The sequence below is a fragment of the Acartia tonsa genome, chromosome 5 (genome assembly GCF_053477335.1).
Source record: "Acartia tonsa isolate MP-2025a chromosome 5, ASM5347733v1, whole genome shotgun sequence".
NCBI classification, from domain to species: domain Eukaryota; kingdom Metazoa; phylum Arthropoda; class Copepoda; order Calanoida; family Acartiidae; genus Acartia; species Acartia tonsa.
The window spans coordinates 32,507,373-32,528,909 of NC_137264.1; the positions used below are offsets into that span (position 1 = coordinate 32,507,373).

Genomic DNA, 21,537 nt, shown 5'->3' on the forward strand with positions numbered 1-21,537 from the left:
GTGTTAATATTACAATTTTTCTTGTCTATTTTTCATCTGAGTACCTTGCAGTGGACTAAACAATCAACAGATGAAACAACATCAATTTCATGTTCTCCTTTTTCTGTTTCATAACACCCGAGGTAGTATGGGACATCTATGTAAATTGTAAATGAACAGAGAAGTAAAATATTTAACTTTCTATTATTATATTAAAGATTTTTAATCAAAAGTTTTTATTTTTATTTAACATGTATTATCATATTTAATTTTCCATAAATATTTTTTAAAAATAGCTTTTTACCTATATTGTATTCTATAGGAGAGAGAAATACATAGCCCCAAACTTTTCTTTTACTTTCTACTTTAATATTAATTGGAAAATTTGTTGGCATGGGTTTTGTAGCCATAAATGGTAGGCTTTCAGCATTTATATTTCTTCTAAATTTCTTTTCAGCAACAAGATCATCTTTCATGTAAACTTGTACTGTATTTACATCTTCATTTTCATAATTCTTGTAAGTAAATCTTAAAAGAAAAGAAAAATACACCAATAAGCCATTACAAGGTAAAAAAATGAAATTCTACCTCCAAAATGTTAGTTAGAGCCGTGTCATTCCTATGGGCTTCCTTCAATCAACTTTATTTGTATCGTAATACCTGTGCCAGAATTTGATCATTCCATGAGGTTGAAATAAGTCAACATATTTTTGAGTTAATCCTATGTCTTCAGGGCTCGCTATACTGGTCTCAATTGTCATGGTGGGGATTGGGTCTGCCCTGCAATATCAATTTGATAGAATCTATTTCAGTTTTAAGTTGATATAGGAAATTGGATTTTTAGTTTCAATAGTTTATTTTTTAGTATTTAATATTGTATTTTCTAAGTTTTCTAATTTGATTGGGATAGAGTAAGTTTGAAATTTTAAAAACTTTAAAACCAACATTGCAGCATTGTAAAATTAAGATTAATTAATTTGTAAACAAACCCTTCAACTTCACAATATCCTAAAAAAAGGTAAGATTATCATTTATAAAAATACAGGATAAGATAAGCATGAAAACAAAATATCTGAAAATTTTATAAAATGATTTTAAATAAAATAAATTAAATCAAGAAGAGCAGAAGGAATAAGTATATGATTACCAATATGTTCAACATAGTATCCATCCACCATTCCCCCTAAACCTACACTGTCTGAAATGATTATATTTGCAGAATTAGTTTAAAGGGAGAAATATTTAATGATCTTTTCAAAAGGTTATGGTAGATGATTCAGATATAAACAAATTTTAATTATATTTTTATTATTTTAAAATGCTTTGTAAAACTTGATCACACACCTCTTTTACCCTGACACAAAATTCTTCTTTGACTACGACAACTATAGTCAAACAGTTTGTCTGAAAATATGTGGTAAATTTTAAGTATAGGGTAACGATAGTTGACTCTCTTTAAACAAAATTAATGTAATGAATAACAAAAGTAACAGGATGTATGTTTATCTTTATGTTGTGCGTACAAAAGGTTTGGACTAATTACAGAACCAATATGGTTCTCCTTTACAATGTAGCTTTTCATGGGTCCTGGGAAGGTTTATAACTGTTTAGGATACTACCACTTTCCCAAAAGAAATAGCACCCAGAAAGAAATGCCACCAAATCCCCCAATCTTAGGTCCTTATAAAGTAGCAAGCTCTTTGTCTATTTGTTAGGATCTTGCTAGGCATTAAAGGGCGAATATAGGTTGAATATGATATGGGCTCAAAAAAACCGTGCCATTCCATAGATTATATATAACTAAAAGATATTGACATATCTAATTGTATAAGTCTGTTTATAGCTTAAAACCTGTCAAACTCAAGATAACATTATGTAATTAGTGTGGTTCCCTAAGAACTCAAACACCCTAGCATCACACAAGGCTTCATGGCAAGGTTGAATTAAAAAGCTTTCGTTAAAAGATAGTCGTAATAACTTGGAAACCAATTAATCAGGGGTAAATATACCCATCTTCTACCTTCATACAAATTATATAAAGTAAAATATTCAAAAATTTAAAAAAAACATCAAATAATGTAAAAAGTAAAAAAAAATAATCGATAAAATTTTCTTGGAGAAAGAATGATTTCAAATCCCTGTTTTTTTAAGGTTAGTGTGTGTGTGTGTGTTGAAAATGCGTACTTCAGGATATTTATATTTTCCAGAATTAACCAATGATCTTTGTACAGAAAATAAACTTTAAGACGTATTATTTACCCTAGTCAATACTATCGGCGCACTTTTACGCAAATTATTTTTACGCTTTTTAAAAATTTAATTAAAGAGTATATAATCTAAAATAATAAACATTTAAATTATCATTTAAGATGCGTGCCATTGTAATAGTCAATCAAACTTAAGCAAAATAGTCAAAAAAAAGTCTTGTAAAGGGCTAAAATAAATGGTTTGTCGTCAATCTGATTTATCATATGTTCAATTGAAACAGAAAATTGCAAAATCTACTTAAGGATTTTTTTGAATTTTTAAATTTGGCATAGATATTCTAAAAGTATGAAATGGCACCTTTTATATAAGCTCATATCATATCGAACCTATATTCGCCTTTTAAACTAATTAATTATGGGTCCCAGAATAATTTTCTGTCCACTTTTCCCTACATGCTAGAATCACAGCCGCTATCTATAATACAAAGTAGCTTGATGTCTGTCCGTCTGTCCGTCTGTCCGTCTGTCTGTCTGTCTGTCCCTTAAGATCTCGGTAACCGCTGAACCGATTGGATTCTACTCTTTCGGGTATATACCTATTGGTCCTGTGGTGGTTTTAAGCTATTTTCTTGGGGGGTGGGACACCCCCAACCCCCCCAAAAACAAAAAAAATTCCCCCCATTTTTTTTTTTTTTTTTTTTTTTTTTTTTTTTGTAGAAGAATTCTTTTGTAGAAATATTCTTTTGTAGAAGAATTCTTTTGAAGAAAATTTCTTTTGTAGAAGATTTCTTTAATTCTTCTAATTTTTTTTTTGAATTTTTTGTTGTTGTCATCTCTTGGGGCAAAGCCCCTAGAGGCTAGGGGCGAAGCCGCTAGTCTATAATACAAAGTAGAACGATGTCTGTCTGTCTGTCCCTTAAGATATCGGTAACCACTGAACTGATCGGATTCTACTCTTCAGGGAATATACCTACTGGTCCTGTGGTGGTTTTAGGCTATTTTCTTGGGGGGTGGTACAACCCCAACCCCCGCAAAAATAAAAAAAATCCCACCCAATTTTTTCTTTTCTTGCGTAGGTACCTATTTTTCTCCAATTTTTTTTTTCTTATGGGAAAGTTAGTTCACATTTAACTACTGGCAGCACCAGTAGTTCTTAATTACCTCTTAGGGCAAAGCCCCTTGAGGCTAGGGGCGAAACCGCTAGTATTATATAAGGTAGAAAAAAAACACATTTTTGTAAGATAACCTAACTTTTTTCAAAAAATTAACTTAAACATTAAGCTTTTACTTACTTTGATAAAAGCAAACACATTGTTCATGTTCACCCCGATGACGAGCATTATTCGGCTCACCTGGATGCCACCATTCACTGGAATTTTATAAAAAATGAAACACACCTTTTTTCCTGGGTATCTATAAAACAAGCAATGTCCCTTCATAAAACTTATCTTATATTCATAAAATGATAATAAGCATTTTTTTCTTTAAAAATACTAAATTATAAGATTAATATCAGTTTTGGTAGCCTCAAGGGTCTATAAAACTGGTATAAATATTAATATTTTTTTATTTGTAGAAAGTTTCTTTAATACAAAACAATACATGATTTTTCAGTTTGGCTGACAACCGGATCTAACTCGGTGGATATTAATCGGTTGCAAAGTTGTACTAGCTGGAAAATACCTTTTCCATCTGTCATCATACGAAGGTGTCCAATACCATAGATCATACATAAAGTAGAATTTAAAGTTCTGGACATCGTTTGCTAAGACATAAAATTTATTAAATATCATTTTGATTAACTACAAAAATTTGTTGGTTTTCTTAAATGAAATATTTCTTAATGATTATGAGATATTAACAAAACAAATCAAAAAAAAAATGTTTACTTACATCCTTTATCATTCAGACCTACGTGGTAATCCTAGAAATACGAAAAGCCACAATTATTGATATTTCTAAAGTGTGAGAGTCTTATTGAGATATTATCCCACACAAATAAATAATATTTTCTTTTTTTCAAATGATTTTGTTTAGAATTTAAGGTTGGGCCAGATATATATTTGGCCGGATAACGTATGCCGGATACCCGGCCAATTTCTAATGTCAGATAACCGGTTATTAAAGTAGCAAAAAATGTTGATCATAGACTGGTGTTTTGATATATAAAATCAGGTTAAAACTTAAAAATTAAGTAAATACTTATTAAGTTGCCCTTTCTTGAAAGCAATATTGTAATGATCTATTATTACTGTCAATCTGTAATATTTACCCTCAATGGTTGTTTTTTTTCTTTCTCATTTTCTGTGTATGAAAGGTAGAAGACTGTAACTGAGTGACTTTTTAAATATGGGTATGACACATAACTGAGTGAAAAGCAATACTATATTTTTACTTAAACAAAGCATTTTATGTTACCAAAATACTGAAATATCCTATACTAGTACATATTCATATGAAATATAGGTGTTCAAGTCAATTAGAGGTTCCAGGTATGATCCTGCAGGTCCTGACCCTGCATGTTCCCAGAAATCTTTAAAAGGCTCCTGTGACCACATTTTTCTTTACATAAACTTAAGCTTTTTTTAATATGTCTCCATTACATATTAAAAGAAGTTGTATCAACTTTTTTGCTTTTTATTTAAGATAGCTAGCCGGTTCTTTCAGTAAGTAGTAGATGTAAAATTTTTCATAGAATTCAGATATGCAATCGGTTTTTTTTGTAGACCTCTTATTTTTTAAGTAATTTAAGTTTTTTAAAAAAATAATTAAGTCGGTTTTAAGGTACTAAAACGCAACAAAATAAAAGAAGAAAATGGCCAGTATGAACAAAAATAGTAAGATCTTTAATTTGACACCTTACTTTTAAAATTCTGTTGAGTAATTATTGAAAAAATCTATTTTTTTAACCTCAGTTTAATAAAAACTTTAGACCTAAATATTTTCTCAAACAGACATAAAAAACATGGGTTCATATATACCTTTAGAATCAGAAAAATATTATGAATCTATTCTAAGCAAAATTGAAAAAGTTTTATAAAACTATAATAAAAAAATAAGTTTATTTTAAGAATCATAATTTTCGGCTTTAAAGGGTTAGCTTGAACTAAACCTGAACAAAACCTAAACAAAAGACAATGCAATGTAGCAGATATTTTTTAAACACAAGAAACAATAATGTATTTTTAACGGCATTGTTTTGAAGTTTATAAACAGACTGATGCATATTTGTTCATAATTTTTCATTCTTTACATGTTCTTTAATATCACTATATTTATTGTAGTATCTATTGTATATATTGTATGAACGTTCTCCTTTTTTTCTGGCAATTCTATAGGTTAGTTTTATAGGTTAAGCTTCCCGATTCGTCAATTTTTGCGATTTGTGATTGGCTAGTTTAGTAGTTACAATTCTTAAAATAAACTTTTTATTTTTTCTATTTTTTATTACAATTTTTTAAAACTTTTTCAATTTTGCTTAGAATGGATTCATATTATTTTTCTCATTCTAATGGTATATATGAACCCATGTTTTTGATGTCTGTATGAGAAAATATTTAGGTTTAATGTTTTGATTAAACCGAGGTTAAAAAAATAGATTTTTTCAACAATTACTCAACAGAATTTTAAAAGTAAGGTGTCAAATTAAAGATCTTACTATTTTTGTTCATACTGGCTATTTTCTTCTTTTATTTTGTTGCGTTTTAGTACCTTAAAACCGACTTAATTATTTTTTTAAAAAACTTAAATTACTTAAAAAATAAGAGGTCTACAAAAAAAACGATTACATATCTGAATTCTATGAAAATTTTTACATCTACTACTTACTGAAAGAACCGGCTAGCTATCTTAAATAAAAAGCAAAAAAGTTGATACAACTTCTTTTCAAAAAAATACGTCAGCATTTACCCGCCAGCCGTAGTGGCTGGCAGCTGCTAAGTACAGCTACCGCCGCTAAAATTCATGTTTGTGATTTGTAATATAAAATTTACATGAGATAAACATTTTCTGAAAATATTGTTCTTCTAGCTTCAATAATAAAAAAATTTAGCCATATAAAATCTTAAAAAGCCCAACCCTAAGATTACCCCAATTTCATCCAGCAGGGCTCCATGATTTTAAACTTACCTTGACAAGAACCCCTCTTTATCTAACACTAGAGGAAACGACTGATAGATGACTTTAGGGGCACTTGAGGAGGTTTTTATTTTATTAAAATTAAAAGAAGAGAGATTAAAATTTGAGGGTTTTTTTCAGGGGGAGGGGGAGTCGACCATCCTCTATTAATATTAATGGGAAAATAAAAAATATTTTTGGGTGGTTAATTTTTTTCTTGGGGCGATTTCTCTTTGGTGGGTGGTGGTACCCTTCTCCCAAAATAGTTATAACCCTTTCCAGGACCTATCAGAAGCTACCATGTACAGACAGAAAGACAGAATCCTGTTACTTTTATATTAGGATAGAAATATCTATATGATGATAAATTAATGTAAAAAAAACATACCCCAGATCCAAATGTTGATACAATCCATTGAAATTTTTCATTGTTCTCAAAGTTTGCAGGTTGTGAATGTTGCATACTAAAGTTTTTATTTATTTATTTTAAGATTAGTAGGTACTATGATGACATTCATGTTTAAAAATCAGGATATGTTAATTTACCTTGTTTTACAATGAGACCAATTACTATCACCATCTAGTTTTTCACTAAAGAAATACAAAATCATTTAATGTTGATAATATTTTGGAGTGATTTATATTTCAAAATCTAAAATGCAAGAATATTTAATTATGGTAAAATTTTGGAGAGGTTATATTTTAGATTTGAACATGCGAAAAAATGTTATTGTCTTACCGATTTGCATTTGACAATTTAAGACATTGTTTTCCATCATAATCTTTCCAATCTCCTGGACAAGCTAAAACAAAACAGGTTAAACAAAAGTTTCTTTGGGTAAGAATCAATAGATTTATTATTCCAGTTTGGCTACGAATTAATATCCGTTGGATTATAACCAGTTCTGATAAATTATGTATAGCATCTTATCATATCCAGTTTTCTACAAATTTAAAAATGTACAATCATAAGAATAAAAACTAGTTTTTTAGACTGTGCATTAGGAATCTTGGGGCTAAAAAAACTGGTATTAATCTTATAATTGTTCATTTTTATATCCGTGGAGAGCTGTTTATAATATGATGCAATAGATAACCATTATTGCATTTACAATTGGCACATACCTATTTTTTGGATCAAATGTTTAAATTAGAATAATGAAAACCTGGGAAATTATTATCATAATATTTAATCTGTCTTGTGCTGATGTAGGTATCCGTTTTCATTGTTGATGTACTATAAAACAAGGATGACAAAATCCATAAGTAGCGAAGCAAAAAAATATGAATGGATATCAGGAAAAAATTACTATAAAGCAGTGACATAGTAATACAATAAACATTTATCTTGGTGAAATAGGGAAATCATCAAACCTTTAAAATCACGCAACCTTATAATCATGAAAACTTGAAAATCTAGGAATCGATCTAGCACCGCAATTAATAAACAAATATTAATGAAAGTTGATGGAAATATGTAAAACACGAGCATATCCAATAGGGTGGGTCGATTTTGGAATTTCACATTAGTAGACATTGGCAAGGGTTACTGGGCCAATATAAAACCCTGTGAAACTTGAAAAAGGTTTTTTAATCCAAAAACAACGGTCGCGCTGGGGGTATAAAATGTGCCCGCCCCCTTATAAAACCAAAAATTGAAATTCCTTCAAATACAGGCATGTTGCACATCAAAAGGACCGCATTGAAATGCTGATATCAGATCTGAAAACCGTTTCGAATATTGATTAAGTCTGAAATGATTTTTAAATAACCTACCAAAATGAACAATTTTGGCTAAATCAGCTGTGTTTAGGTACTTAATGAGATTTTATTCGAACTAGGAGAAATATTTTTCAAAACGGTTTTCATATTCGTAATCAGCATTCCAATGCGGTCATTTTGATATGCAACATGCCTGTGTTTGAAGAAATTTCATAAGAGCCATACGAGCCAAGTCACTTTTGAAACTTGAATTGGACTTATCATACATATATATGACTTCCACAACTTAGGACAACAGTAAAATCTAAAAAAAAGGGGGGAAATGGACCCACCCTAATATCCAATCTCTGATAATTTCAGTCGTCAATCCTAAATAGGAATCGAGAAAACCATAAAAACCTAAAAGTCTAGGAATCGATCTAGCACCCCAATTAATAGAAAATCTTAATCTTTGCGAAAATATGTAGAATATTAAATTAATTATTCTCTGAAAATTTCAGCCCTGTATCTTGAAAAAGAGTTGAGAAAATCACGAAAACTTGAAAATCTGGGAATCGATCTAGCACTCCAAATAATAGACAGTTGGACTAAACAATGTAAAGATTAGATGGGCATAAGTAATGAGAATATTCACTAAAATTTCAGCTGTCTATCTTGAATAGGAGCAGAGAAAATCACGTTTCTTCCATAGCGTTACGGACTGACTGACTGACGGAAAGACAAAGTGAATTATAGAGTAGCTTCGCTACTAAAAATATTGTATTTATCAAAATTTACATTGATCTAACTTTAATTTAAAAAAAAAGTTTTTTTACCATGTTTGAGTTAGTGTCCAGGAGGGAGGAGGATTTGTACCTGGCCAATCATTATCCTTAACATTAACAATTCAACCTTGACAACAATATTTATAAAAAGGGGTGTAGCCCCATCTCCAATTTTTTAAAACTGAAATTAAAAGTGGGAGATGGGTCTACATATATCTCTTTGGAGGGTGGTGGTACCCAAAATAATTGTAAACCTATTCAGGATCCATGAGGAGAGGAGCTACATTGAAAAGTAGAACCATATTCTGCCCAGCAGTTCGCGAGATACTTCGGTACAAAGAGACAGACAGACAGACTATAAGACATCCTGTTACTTTTATATAAGGATAGAATTAGGTAATTTTGAAAAAATATACATTACAAACCTTTAAAATATTTGCTTGGCTTTCATCACATTCCAGAACATATGTATTTAGGTTGTGACTGATGAATGTCTTAAATATAAAACAAGGATGACAACATCCATAAGTAGCAAAGGTCAAAAATTACAAATGGATATTAGGAAAAAAATTACTACAGAGCAGTGTCATACAATAAACATTTAACATGATAAAATAGGTAAAACAAGAAACCTTTAAAATCACGCAACCATTAAAATCACGAAAACTTAATAATCTAGGAATCGATCTAGCACCCCAATTAATAGACAAATCTTAATAAAACTTGGTGGAAATATGTATAATATGAGATATTCATAATTCAATCCCTGATAATTTCAGCCGTCAATCCTGAATAGGAATGGAGAAAATAAAGAAAACCTAAAAAACTAGGAATCGATCTAGCACCCCAATTAATTGAAAAATATTATCAAAACTTCATGAAAATAAGTAGAATCTATAATTAATTAATCCCTGAAATTTTCAGCCCTCTATCTTGAAAAGAAGCTGAGAAAATAACGAAAACTTGAAAATCTAGAAATTAATCTAGCACCCCAAGTAACAGACAGATGGACAAAACAATGTAAAGATTAGATGGGCATATGTCATAGGAATCTTCACTAAAATTCCAGCTGTCTATCATGTATAGGGTATAGGAGCAGAGAAAATCACGTTTCCCCCATAGCGTTACGGACGGGCTGACTGACGGACGGACAAAGTGAATTTTAGAGTAGCTTCGCTACTAAAAATAAAATGTATAACTTTGCACAAATTTTCTAAAACATATTATTATGATGGCAGGCAAATTTGGAAAGAACGTGTCCTAACTTTTGTGATTTTTAAAATTAGCTAGTCGGTGTTTTTAGAATAGATGTAAAATGATCCATACAGAATTTAGATAAACAATCGTTTTTTGTAGACCTCTAATTTTTGAAGTAATTTAAGTTTTAAAAAAAAATTAAGTTGGTTTTAAGGTACCAAAACGCAACAAAAGAAAATTGCCATTATAAACAAAAATAGTAAGATATTTAATTTGACACCTTACTTTTTTAATTCTGTTTAGTAATTATTGAAAAAATCTATTTTGTTGGACTCCGGAGAATCAAACCTTTGAGAGCTCGTCACGAATGGTTTAAATAAAAATCACAAAAGTTAGAACAACTTCTTTAAGGACTTATCTTATCGTACTTAAAACATGTAAAATAATGTATGTATTACTAAATACTGAAATAATAAAATATATAATCGTAATGATTCCTCATAATCTTATATATTCATTTTTGTTTAAGATACGACAAATTGTATATCACAATTTTGTAATTTTGCACTAATGGAAATAGGTTGGGAAAATATTATTTAAATGTAGTGATCACAACAATTTCTACCCCCTTTGTTCATGAAGGGTAGAGAGAAATTTTAAGTTTTGCTAAGTGATCACACCAGTGGCGTGCGAACCGAAGGGGGCATTTGGGGCAATCGCCCCCCCCTAGCGACCAAAACGCCCCCCCCTGCCCCCCCCTAGCAACCGCCCCCCCTGCCCCCCCCTAAATGTTAAAAAATGCCCCATTTTGCCCCCCCCTGGTCAACAAAAATGCCCCTTTTTGCCCCCTACCCTACAAAAAGCAAAACTATCCCAGTTTCCAAAAAAAAGATCAAGAAATACTCAAAAAAACAGACAGTTACTATTCATTTAACCTTACCAAATTTTTTAATTAGTGTACAAATTAGGTTATAATCTTATTTCACTGAACATAACAAACCAGGTTATAGGAAGTATTTTATTTTGTATAATATAAACTTTTTACCAAAGAAATTTTGTACATCCCCAATGATGATACACAAAATTACCTTATATAGATTACAATTAGTGGATGAAATGTATTGAAACTCGACTTTATTAACCAACCAATCAAAATTCCATTAAAGTCCCCAAAGTTGTTGAAATTTTATATGAAATATTGGGGACTAGTGTAATAAATAGCCCAAAAACCCCTCCCTCCTTGCATATTTGAAGAAAAAAATTTGCGCTTCGCTCCCTTCCAAATGGTTTCTGCTATGAAATATTGGGGACTAGTGTAATAAATAGCCCAAAAACCCCTCCCTCCCTGCATATTTGAAGAAAAAAATTTGCGCTTCGCGCCCTTCCAAATGGTTTCTGCTATGAAATATTGGGGACTAGTGTAATGAATAGCCCAAAAACCCCTCCCTCCCTGCATATTTGAAGAAAAAAATTTGCGCATTGCGCCCTTCCAAATGGTTTCTGCTATGAAATATTGGGGACTAGTGTAATAAATAGCCCAAAAATCCCTTCCCCCATGCATATTTGAAGAACAAAATTTGCGCTTCGCGCCCTTCCAAATGGTTTCTGCTATGAAATATTGGGGACTAGTGTAATAAATAGCCCAAAAATCCCTTCCCCCATGCATATTTGAAGAAAAAAATTTGCGCTTCGCGCCCTTCCAAATGGTTTCTGCTATGAAATATTGGGGACTAGTGTAATAAATAGCCCAAAAACCCCTCCCTCCCTGCATATTTGAAGAAAAAAATTTGCGCATTGTGCCCTTCCAAATGGTTTCTGCTATGAAATATTGGGGACTAGTGTAATAAATAGCCCAAAAATCCCTTCCCCCATGCATATTTGAAGAAAAAAATTTGCGCTTCGCGCCCTTCCAAATGGTTTCTGCTATGAAATATTGGGGACTAGTGTAATAAATAGCCCAAAAACCCCTCCCTCCCTGCATATTTGAAGAAAAAAATTTGCGCATTGTGCCCTTCCAAATGGTTTCTGCTATGAAATATTGGGGACTAGTGTAATAAATAGCCCAAAAATCCCTTCCCCCATGCATATTTGAAGAACAAAATTTGCGCTTCGCGCCCTTCCAAATGGTTTCTGCTATGAAATATTGGGGACTAGTGTAATAAATAGCCCAAAAACCCCTCCCACCTGCATATTTGAAGAAAAAAATTTGCGCTTCGCGCCCTTCCAAATGGTTTCTGCTATGAAATATTGGGGACTAGTGTAATAAATAGCCCAAAAACCCCTCCCTCCCTGCATATTTGAAGAAAAAAATTTGCTCTTCGCGCCCTTCCAAATGGTTTCTGCTTTTTATCACAATGAAAGGACAAGTAATATTCTTTTTATTTTTTACACAGTTCATTATATCCTTGGTTTTTATGGTACAATAGATTTTTTTGTGGATTATAATATTAAAAAAAATAAAATTTCTTGCTGTTTTTTTTAATGGGGTTATTCATCCTTCCTGCTGAGATTTTATAACATCCCCTTCCACCCATTAAAAATGTTTTGTGGTGGAGGGGGGGGGGGAAAGGTTAATTTATCTTCTGTACTATAATTTCGAAGATGCTTTCTAGCTCCCTTATCTTCGGTCATTGCAGGGTGGGGAGAAGGGATGGGGGAGAGGAGATGGGGGGAAGAGATGAGGGGGGGAAGAGAGGGGGGGGGGAAGAGATGAGGGGGGGAAGAGATGGGGGATATAAATGGGAAATAGGGATGGGGGAAGGGATGGGGAAGAAGGGATAAGGACTAGGAGGCCCATAATCAAATTATCCCACCCCTTAAAACGCCCTTACTTAAAATTAGTAAATATGATCAAAATGCCCCCCCCTAAAGCAAAGTGCCCCCCCGGGGCACTTTGATTTAGGGGGGGGCAAAATTTTACAAAATCTTCAAAATGCCCCCCCCTAGACAAAGTGCTTTGCACGCCACTGGATCACACATTACAATCTTCGGAATGTTCATTACAGCATGATCGATATTATGAAAATAAGATAAATAACTATTACGATCTTATTTAATTCTATTGATTTTCATGAAACAAGACAAATGTAAACTATTTTTCAGACTAACTAAATAATTTAATACTACCTGATGTATATATTTTCCCTTTTGTGCTGAATATGGATAAAAGAAGCAATAAACCCCATACCACATGTGAAACATATCACATGCAGGGCTAAGAAGGCATCTCCTAGGCATTTGAAAATTAGGATTTACATTTTTCAACAAATTATTCAGGTTTTCATTGCTGTTGTCAGTTATTATTGAACTAACCTTGCACAGTCATCAATATCCTTCATTGTATACATGTAAGCAACATTTGCAAGAGCATTGTCACCTACAAATTTTAAGGTCATTATGAAACGATGTGAACATCTCAATTGATTATCTCTATTAGCGTAACAACCGAATTTACGGTAACAAAGACACACACCACACACACACATACACACACACACACACTGACAAACTTTTAAGCTACTTATATCAAATAAGTCCTCAAGGCCATAGAAATAACGAGAAAGCATTAAATTTTTTTAATTGGTGGAAGAAGTGAACACTAGATGACTTTTTTTCAAAAAGGCATTAAAATATGCGAGAAAGTTTACATGATTTTTTTCTCCAATATTTTTGGTTTTAACAAATGCTATATACATATCTTTGTTCGAATACAGGTTTTTTTTATGCTTTACTGCTGATAGATGTTGTCATCCATGTTAGAAATTTTATTATTAAACAAGTTATTCTAAAGAACTTACGAACATCATAGTCGACACAGCCCAGATTGACACAATTACAGTCACTGGTGCACACATTATCAGCTGAACAACATTTCTTTCCAGCTGATTGATCACAGCTAGCAGGAATTTCAGTGCCTGATTATATTTTAATGCTAAGTTTTTTCATTCTTTGCTGAAGGAAAATTAATCAAAACAGTGGCGTGCACAGGGTTACAACCTTGCAATTTTTGATACAACAAAAAATCTAGGGGAAGAATTAGCGACAACTAGAGGGGTGCAATTTTATGGTCAGAGGGGTCTGAGTTGCTATTAGGGTATTTTTATGTAAAGTACTGAAAATTTGTCTGGTGGTTCGTGGAATATACAACAACAGTATAAATAATAGGATATACTTAAGAAGATGATTAAAGTCCCTCCACAAATTATGACGTCATACGATAGAATAGCCAATGAGAGGTCAGTATACACTATAATTGACCAATGGTGAAATTTATGCTGGCTTCTCATTGGTTATTTAATCGTCTGACGTCATAATCTTTAAGGGACTTTTATCATCTTCTATACTTACATATGGTGATTTATTCAGAAGAACCGATAGTTGTGAGGAAAAAAATAGATAAATGTTCAGACTTTCAGAAACGGATTGGTATAACGGCGGGGAAAAAACGTTCAAATATTTTTATTTACACATCTTTTATTTCAATGGGGGGTGGTGGAATGTTTTACTTGATAACCACCTTAGATGCATCAAGGGGGGGGGGGAGTGTAGATGGGTGTATCAACTTACCTTTAGTTTGTCAGGGGGGTGGATGCACTCCCCTACTGCACGCCTGTGCTGTGACAAAGAATTGTACCTGGAACGGGAAACCCATATCCACATCTGCCATCATCTCTGTACATTCCTGGACAAACAAAGATGACAATATCCATAAAAGCGAAGCTTGGAAACGGTAGGAAAAACGAACATTAAAAATTGTGTGTCATAATTCAATGAGCAGAATATAAATTTATATAAAGTCTAAACAACATTGTAAATAAATTTGTTGCTAAACTGCTTAATTAAAGAATACTGTTTAAGGGCATTATATGATTATAGAGTTGCTAGTTGCTACGCTTTTTTAAATGCACTAACTGTTATAGGATTCATCATGCAAAGTTTGAAATCTTTATGACAATTCTAACATGTATAACTTAAAGAAAAATGCTAACCGTAAGACGGACGGACAAACGGACGGACTGACGATTATTTTAGAAATGCCTAGCTAATAACAACATATTCAAAATGAAAGGTATTTATTAAACAAAATTTCTTTTATTCTATGAACGAAAAGACCCTTTAGAATGTTGTACTGATCGTTCAATTATTTTTAGGAAAGTTTTCCTTTGGTAGAGTAAAGGTATAAGGCTATTAAAGAGGAGGGGGCTGGAGTACGACACCTCTTCTTGAAGATATAGTACTCAGAAAAAAATGATTCTATTTTTAAAAACAAAAACAATCTAAGGGGGGGGGGAGACAAAGCTACTAGTTTATTTTGAATGAATAATAAAGTTGGAGACAAAGCTACTAGTTTACTTTGAAATAATAATGAAGTCTGTCTTTCTGTCTGTCCATTTGTCCATTCGTTTGTCCCTTAAGATATCATTAACTGTTGAACTGATTTTTTCTTCAACTTATTCTAAATTGGGTTCAGTTACAAAGCCCCTACCGGCTAGGGGCAAATTTATTGGTCTAATATAAATTGTAACCTATAAAAAGAAACTTACTTTGTTTAGCCTGAAAGTTGAACTGTGTAAGGCCATGCCAGTACAAACTTATTCCAGGTAAACTGAAACATTTTTTAAAAATAAGAGTTTTTACACATTTTTTGGGTTTTAAAATGACAAAACTACCTATATTTTATGTTTTATGAAAAGATTATCAGCAATTAAATTTTAAAACTTAATAAATATTCGAATTTAGATTTTCTTTATAAAATTTTTTTGTGAATAAGTTGCTGACATTTTTACACCTGTATTGTGTTTTTTATCAATTTTAATATTAGTTAGTCATATATTTTGCATTATTATTTTTCTTTAAATCAGCAAAAACACAAATATTTCATTAGTATATTTTTTAGTAGCGAAGCCGTTCTATAATTTACTTTGTCTGTCCGTCAGTCAGTCCGTGACGCTATGGGGGAAACGTAATTTCTCGTCTCCTATTTAAGATTGACAGCTAAAAATTTTTGTGAATATTCCTATGACATTTGCTTATCTAATATATACTTTCTCTGTCCATATATCTGTCTAGATTGAGATCCTAGATCGATTCCTAGATTTTTTCGTTTTGTAATTTCTCAACTACTTTTCAAGACAGATGACTGAAATTTTCATTCTACATATTTTCTATAAGTTTCTCTAATATTCCTATATTGATTGGTGGGCTAGATTGATTCCTACATTTTAAGTTTTCGTGATTTTTTCGAACCTTATTTAAGATAGACGGCTGAAGTTTTCAGGGATTGAATAAGTTTTGCGAGAAATCTAAAAAAAACATAACTAACCCCATCTAGCGGCGAACAATTTTTTTTGTAAACAACTGATCTTAACATAGATTGAAATGAAAACGTTTTCTTGCCCCTAGAGGCCTCTAGTGTCGTAGCCGCTGGTAGTGCATGTAAAGTGCATAAGCTTACTTTCTCCATTTAGGTTTACATCTTTGTGTCTGTGGTGGATATCCAACATAACCTGAAATCAATTAACTAAATATTTATAAATCAATTAATACATTGGTATAAGCTTTAATAGTTGAAGAATGGTCATTATCGCATCATATTTTAGACAGCTTTCCAATATTACTAAAATAAAAAGTTGTAAGGTGAAAAACAGTTTGGTAGCCACAAGACACTGTGGAAAAACGGTATTAATCAGTTTGGATGCCATACTGGAGTAGTTATTTATCGCATCGTAACAAAAACAGTTTTATATAAAATGTACAATAATAAAATCAAAACTAGTTTTGTTAGCCCCGAGTTGCTAAAGGTACAGGCTAACAAAACGGGTTTTAATATTATAATTGTAAATATTTATATTAGAGAAAAAATTAGATATAATACGATGCTAGACATAATTTTTCTGTATGGCTGAAAACAAGCGGATATTAATCGGTTTCATAGCCATACTGGAAAAACTGCTATAGAAGCTAATCAAGCATCTTTAATTTAAAAACAAATTTGTATTACTGGCCAACAAAAATTTAACATGTTCTAATTTTTATTTTCACAATGGCTGAGAACCAGTTTCGATCCAGGGGAATAGCAACAGATTCGGAGCCATAGTGGATATCAAAATAAATACCTTGTCCAAGAAGATCTTCCTAAAAAACAAATTTTTATCAATAATATGTCATAATAATTTTGAAATATGCGGGATGCTTTTAAGATAGACAGCTGAAATTATAAAGTAATGATCCCTTTAAATTTGTGTACTCTTTATAATAAAGTAACAGGATGTCTATCTGTCTGTTTGTTTGTACCGAAGGTTCTCGCTAACTATACTGAACCGATATGGTTCAGCAGTTAGCGGGTAGCTTTTCATAGGTCCTGGGAAGGCTTATAACTATTTTTCGGAAGTGTATACCATTCCCCCCCCCAAAAAAAATAAAATATTTTTTTAAAACTAAAACTTAAATTGAAAATTGAATTTTAAAATTTTTTTTACTTTTTCTTTTAAAAATCTAAACTAAAAAATCGAGTTAAACTTCCCTCTCCTCAAGTCCCCCAAAGGGCCTAGAGGGGGCGTAGCCGCTAGTTATAAATATTATAAAAACTGTCACCTGAAGCATATAATCAAGATTTGAGGCAGATTGGTTGATCATTATTCCAATAGACATTATCTCATCATATGCATAATGGTCGTCCCATAAACTAACATTTGAAAAAAAAATTTTATTTTTTGTTTGAGGAGTTTTATTGAATTTCGTTGAAAATTGAGAAAAAAAATTATTCAAAGTATTCGCTGAAAGCAAGATTATCTTAATAGGGTCCTTCTCTTTAAAGCACTTTTTTCATACTAAAAACGTAGATAGTTAGAAATGTGAAACTTACCCATCCTTTCTAGAACCTAGTTCTAGGGGAGAAAAATGAAAGCTCCCCGCCAAACAAAGACCAATTAAGGTCCATATTATTAAAAATATTTTAAACATTGTCTTTTTATATCATTTTTACATTTTTTTCAGTCCATCTTCTAAAAATGTATGGATGAAATATTCATTTCATTCCATGTTAAAAATCATTAAAGTTTTTATATAAAAAAACGATTCAAACTTAACTATCTCACCAATAAGAGCAATAGTATTTAATACACATTATATTCATAACTCTAATAACTCTTGTACCTAACAGGATTAGAGCTGTCTGCTATAAAAAAATACATGTCCCTGCCCCCTCCCATCTTTATTCAGTCTGCATATATCTTTTAAAATAATGGTGAAAGATACTTATAATAGAGGTTTTACACAAGGGGCGTCAAGGGGGGGGGGTGTAAAGATAGTCTAATAAGTTTTTTTCAGAAGCTGTAACTTCCTTTGTTTTTTAGCTACATTGACGGGAATCAAAAGATATTGCACAACCCAATTAACACTGTTTGTTAACCCTTAACGGTCTGGGAGGAAGAAATAAAAAGGTATAATAGTTCAGATAAAAGCTTAGACATTAATGGATAATTTTTTATTTGATTTTAAAACTTTTCTTTACTTTAAGTTTAATTGAATAGGTGTTTTCAATAATAAGAAATATATATTACTTTTATGTCTTAAAAAATAGTAATTTTTTTGGTTGACCCTAGTTACTTAGGAGCTTAAAAAAACAAACTTCTGAAGATTTAGGAAGAATAGGCTAAAGTTCTTTTTTATTATACATAGTTCTAATTTACTCATACGAGAGGATATTATTGCCATTTTTAGTTCTGGACCCAATCGTAAATTTTTCATTTTAAGAAAATTGTTTATCTTACAAGAAAAAGATATGTCTAGAAAAGTACCTACAATTACAACAAAAAATAAAGATTTTACTTCTTTTAAAGGTTAAACGTTTAAAGCATTGCATATCGAATCCAAAAATGTATAATACTTAACAATAGCTTAAAAATTGAACCGTCCACGCTTATTTGAAATGTAGTTTAGTTGACCGAAAAAATAGTAGTCTGCTATGATGCAAAGGAACTTAATTCCAAACCTCTGGTATAATTACACATAAAATTCTTATTTTTTATCGTAAAGACGTAATTCTTTCGGTTTTATTTCAAAAAACTTGTGTATATATATTACTAACCAATTGTTTAAAAGCGTATTTTCCAAAATGTAAAAATCAATTTTTTTTCACTGTCTGGAACATAGTGTGCCAAGCACACCTAAAATTTATGCTTTTCTCTCATTGGTTATTTTTATCGTATGACGTCATAATCTATTGAGGGACTTTAATCATCTTCTCTTAAATGTAATCCATTATTTTCTAGATGCTTTAAAGAGGACGGGACGAAGAGAATGCCACAAGATGTTCAACTTAAGTTTATAGGGTGAATACCTAGGTAAGGGACCAGTCGATAATGATCCTTCATTTATTCTCTGGCGACCCTTGTACCTAACAGGTTTAGAGCTGTCTATTGTCAACATACCTGTCCCTGCCCATCCCATCTTTAGCCTGTCTGCCAAGCACATGGTAAGATGTAATCCATTACTTTTTTGGAGGCTTTTAAGATGTTGGACGAAGGGAATACCACCGGATGTGGAAATCGGTTTTTAACCAATATAAGTTTTAAAGGCGAAGCTTTTCTATAATTAGGGTCGGTTCGTACTTCCATCCGTCGGAAACGAATAGCGTTTCCGAGCTTCGCTTTTATGGATGTTTTCATTCTTGTTAAATATTATTTATATTATATGTGTACAAAAACAATTTTTGTCAAACTAGAATATTTTGTATTACTTTTAAATTAATAGTGTTATAATATCTCTGTAAATACTTAAGATGTAAACTATTTATGTAAAAAATTAAGGCAAACAAAGAATCAAATAATAATAATAATGTTTCTCGTATTCATTCGAATCCGGTGGATAGGAATCGGTTCTCATGTCTAGCATCGTATTATATCCAGTTTTCTACGAATATAGAAATGTACAATCACAAGATTAAAACTAGTTTTTTTTAGCCGGTGCCTTCGGCACCACGGGGCTAAAAAAACTAGTTTTAATCTTATAATTGTACATTCTATATCCGCGGAAAGCCGTTTATAATACGATACGAGAAATAACTATTCTTGTATTCATTCAAAATTGGTGGATTAGAACCGGTTCTCATCCATACGAAAAAAATATGTCTACCATCGTAATATATACAGCTTTCTACGAATAGAATGTACAATCATACGAAGAAAACTCGATCACTTCTTTAGCTTTTGAAATCTATAGATTCAGATAAAAACCTGATTTTTTTTATAATATAATGAAGGAAGGTAATAGTTATTTCTCGCATCGTATTATAAACAGCTTTCCGCGGATATAGAATGTACATTCATAAGATTAAAACCAGTTTTATTTAGCCCGTGCTTTCGGCATCTCGGGGCTAAAAAAACAACTGGTTTTCAAAAGCTTTTAGATTTCAAAAGCTAAAGAAGTTATCAAGTTTTCTTCTCAGGAAAGCTTTATAAAGGTCGCTAGATAGTTTCGGCTATTGTATTTTTGGGAATGGGGACAAAACACCTAATTTAAAAATGCCTAATTTTAAAAATGCCTAATGTGACAAAACACCTAATTTTAAAAATGCCTAATTTTATAAATACCTAACTATAAATACCTAAGTTTAAAAATACCTAATTTTAAAATACCTAATTTTAAAATACCTAATTTAAAAAAACCTAATTTTAAGAATATCTTTAAACTGTTGTGTTAAATGTATTAAACTGGCGGCTACGCCCCCTAGAGACCTCTAGGTGCTATTGCAGTGCAGAGGGGAATTTAATTTAATTTTAGTCTTGAGGTGGGGGGGGGGGGGTTACAACCCCCCCTACACAATTTCAAAATATAGTTAATTTGCAATTTCAATGTTTACGATGACTAAACTGACTATAACAAACAGTGATTATAAAAAAAAAAATTATGATTAGTTTGTGGCACTTGAGAAATAAATTAATTAGTAAAATCAAAGGTTGAAGGACAAAGAAAACAAATTAATTTTTATTTTTTATTGGTTTCTTCCCTAACCTAAGTAGCCGAAGCGTCGCTTTAAAAACTCGTCAAGGGGATGGTCAGTCAGGGTTAATGGAGGGAAAGGTAAGAGTAGGTTGATTTTTTGGGGATGGTAGTTGACCATCCCCCATTTTAATGGCGTTGCTACAAAAGACCAACTTTACAAAACACCAACGCCTACAAAAGACCAACAAATATATATTGTTATATAAACATCAAATTTATTAATAAAATAATACATAATCAATACATGGCTGCAGCGCTCGGCCCCCTGGCCTGCCTAGCCGCGGGCGCTCGGCCCCCTTGCCTTTAACCTAACCTAACCTTACCTTAATATTATAGAAAAATATTAAAAATTTGAGAAAAAAATTAACCAACCACTTTTGGTAAAATCAACAAAATTCTAAACTATAAATTAGTTAATGTACATTAAAAATTCATACGTAAGTTAGGTTAGGTTAGGTTATAGGCAAGGGGGCCAAGCGCCCGCGGCTACGCAGGCCAGGGGGTCAAGCTCTGCGGCCATGACCTTCTAGCATTACGATTTTTTGAAT

At 31.9% G+C, this 21,537-nt stretch overlaps 1 protein-coding gene across 1 annotated transcript; it reads right to left on the reverse strand.

The window, feature by feature from the left end:
* Positions 1-32: 32 nt before the first annotated feature.
* LOC145320114 (uncharacterized) lies at positions 33-17,654 on the reverse strand. Its single transcript, XM_080162555.1, has 20 exons — positions 17,579-17,654; positions 17,101-17,119; positions 16,440-16,491; positions 15,529-15,590; positions 14,619-14,666; positions 13,783-13,899; positions 13,298-13,361; positions 13,112-13,214; positions 8,880-8,895; positions 7,042-7,105; positions 6,691-6,766; positions 4,080-4,110; positions 3,870-3,951; positions 3,479-3,555; positions 1,324-1,383; positions 1,127-1,177; positions 969-987; positions 640-759; positions 284-507; positions 33-55 (listed from the first exon to the last, which is right to left on the reverse strand). Exons 1-20 carry the CDS (start codon positions 17,633-17,635, stop codon positions 33-35), a joined length of 1,365 nt encoding a protein of 454 aa, XP_080018681.1. The 5' UTR covers positions 17,636-17,654.
* Between the last annotated feature and the right edge of the window lie 3,883 nt (positions 17,655-21,537).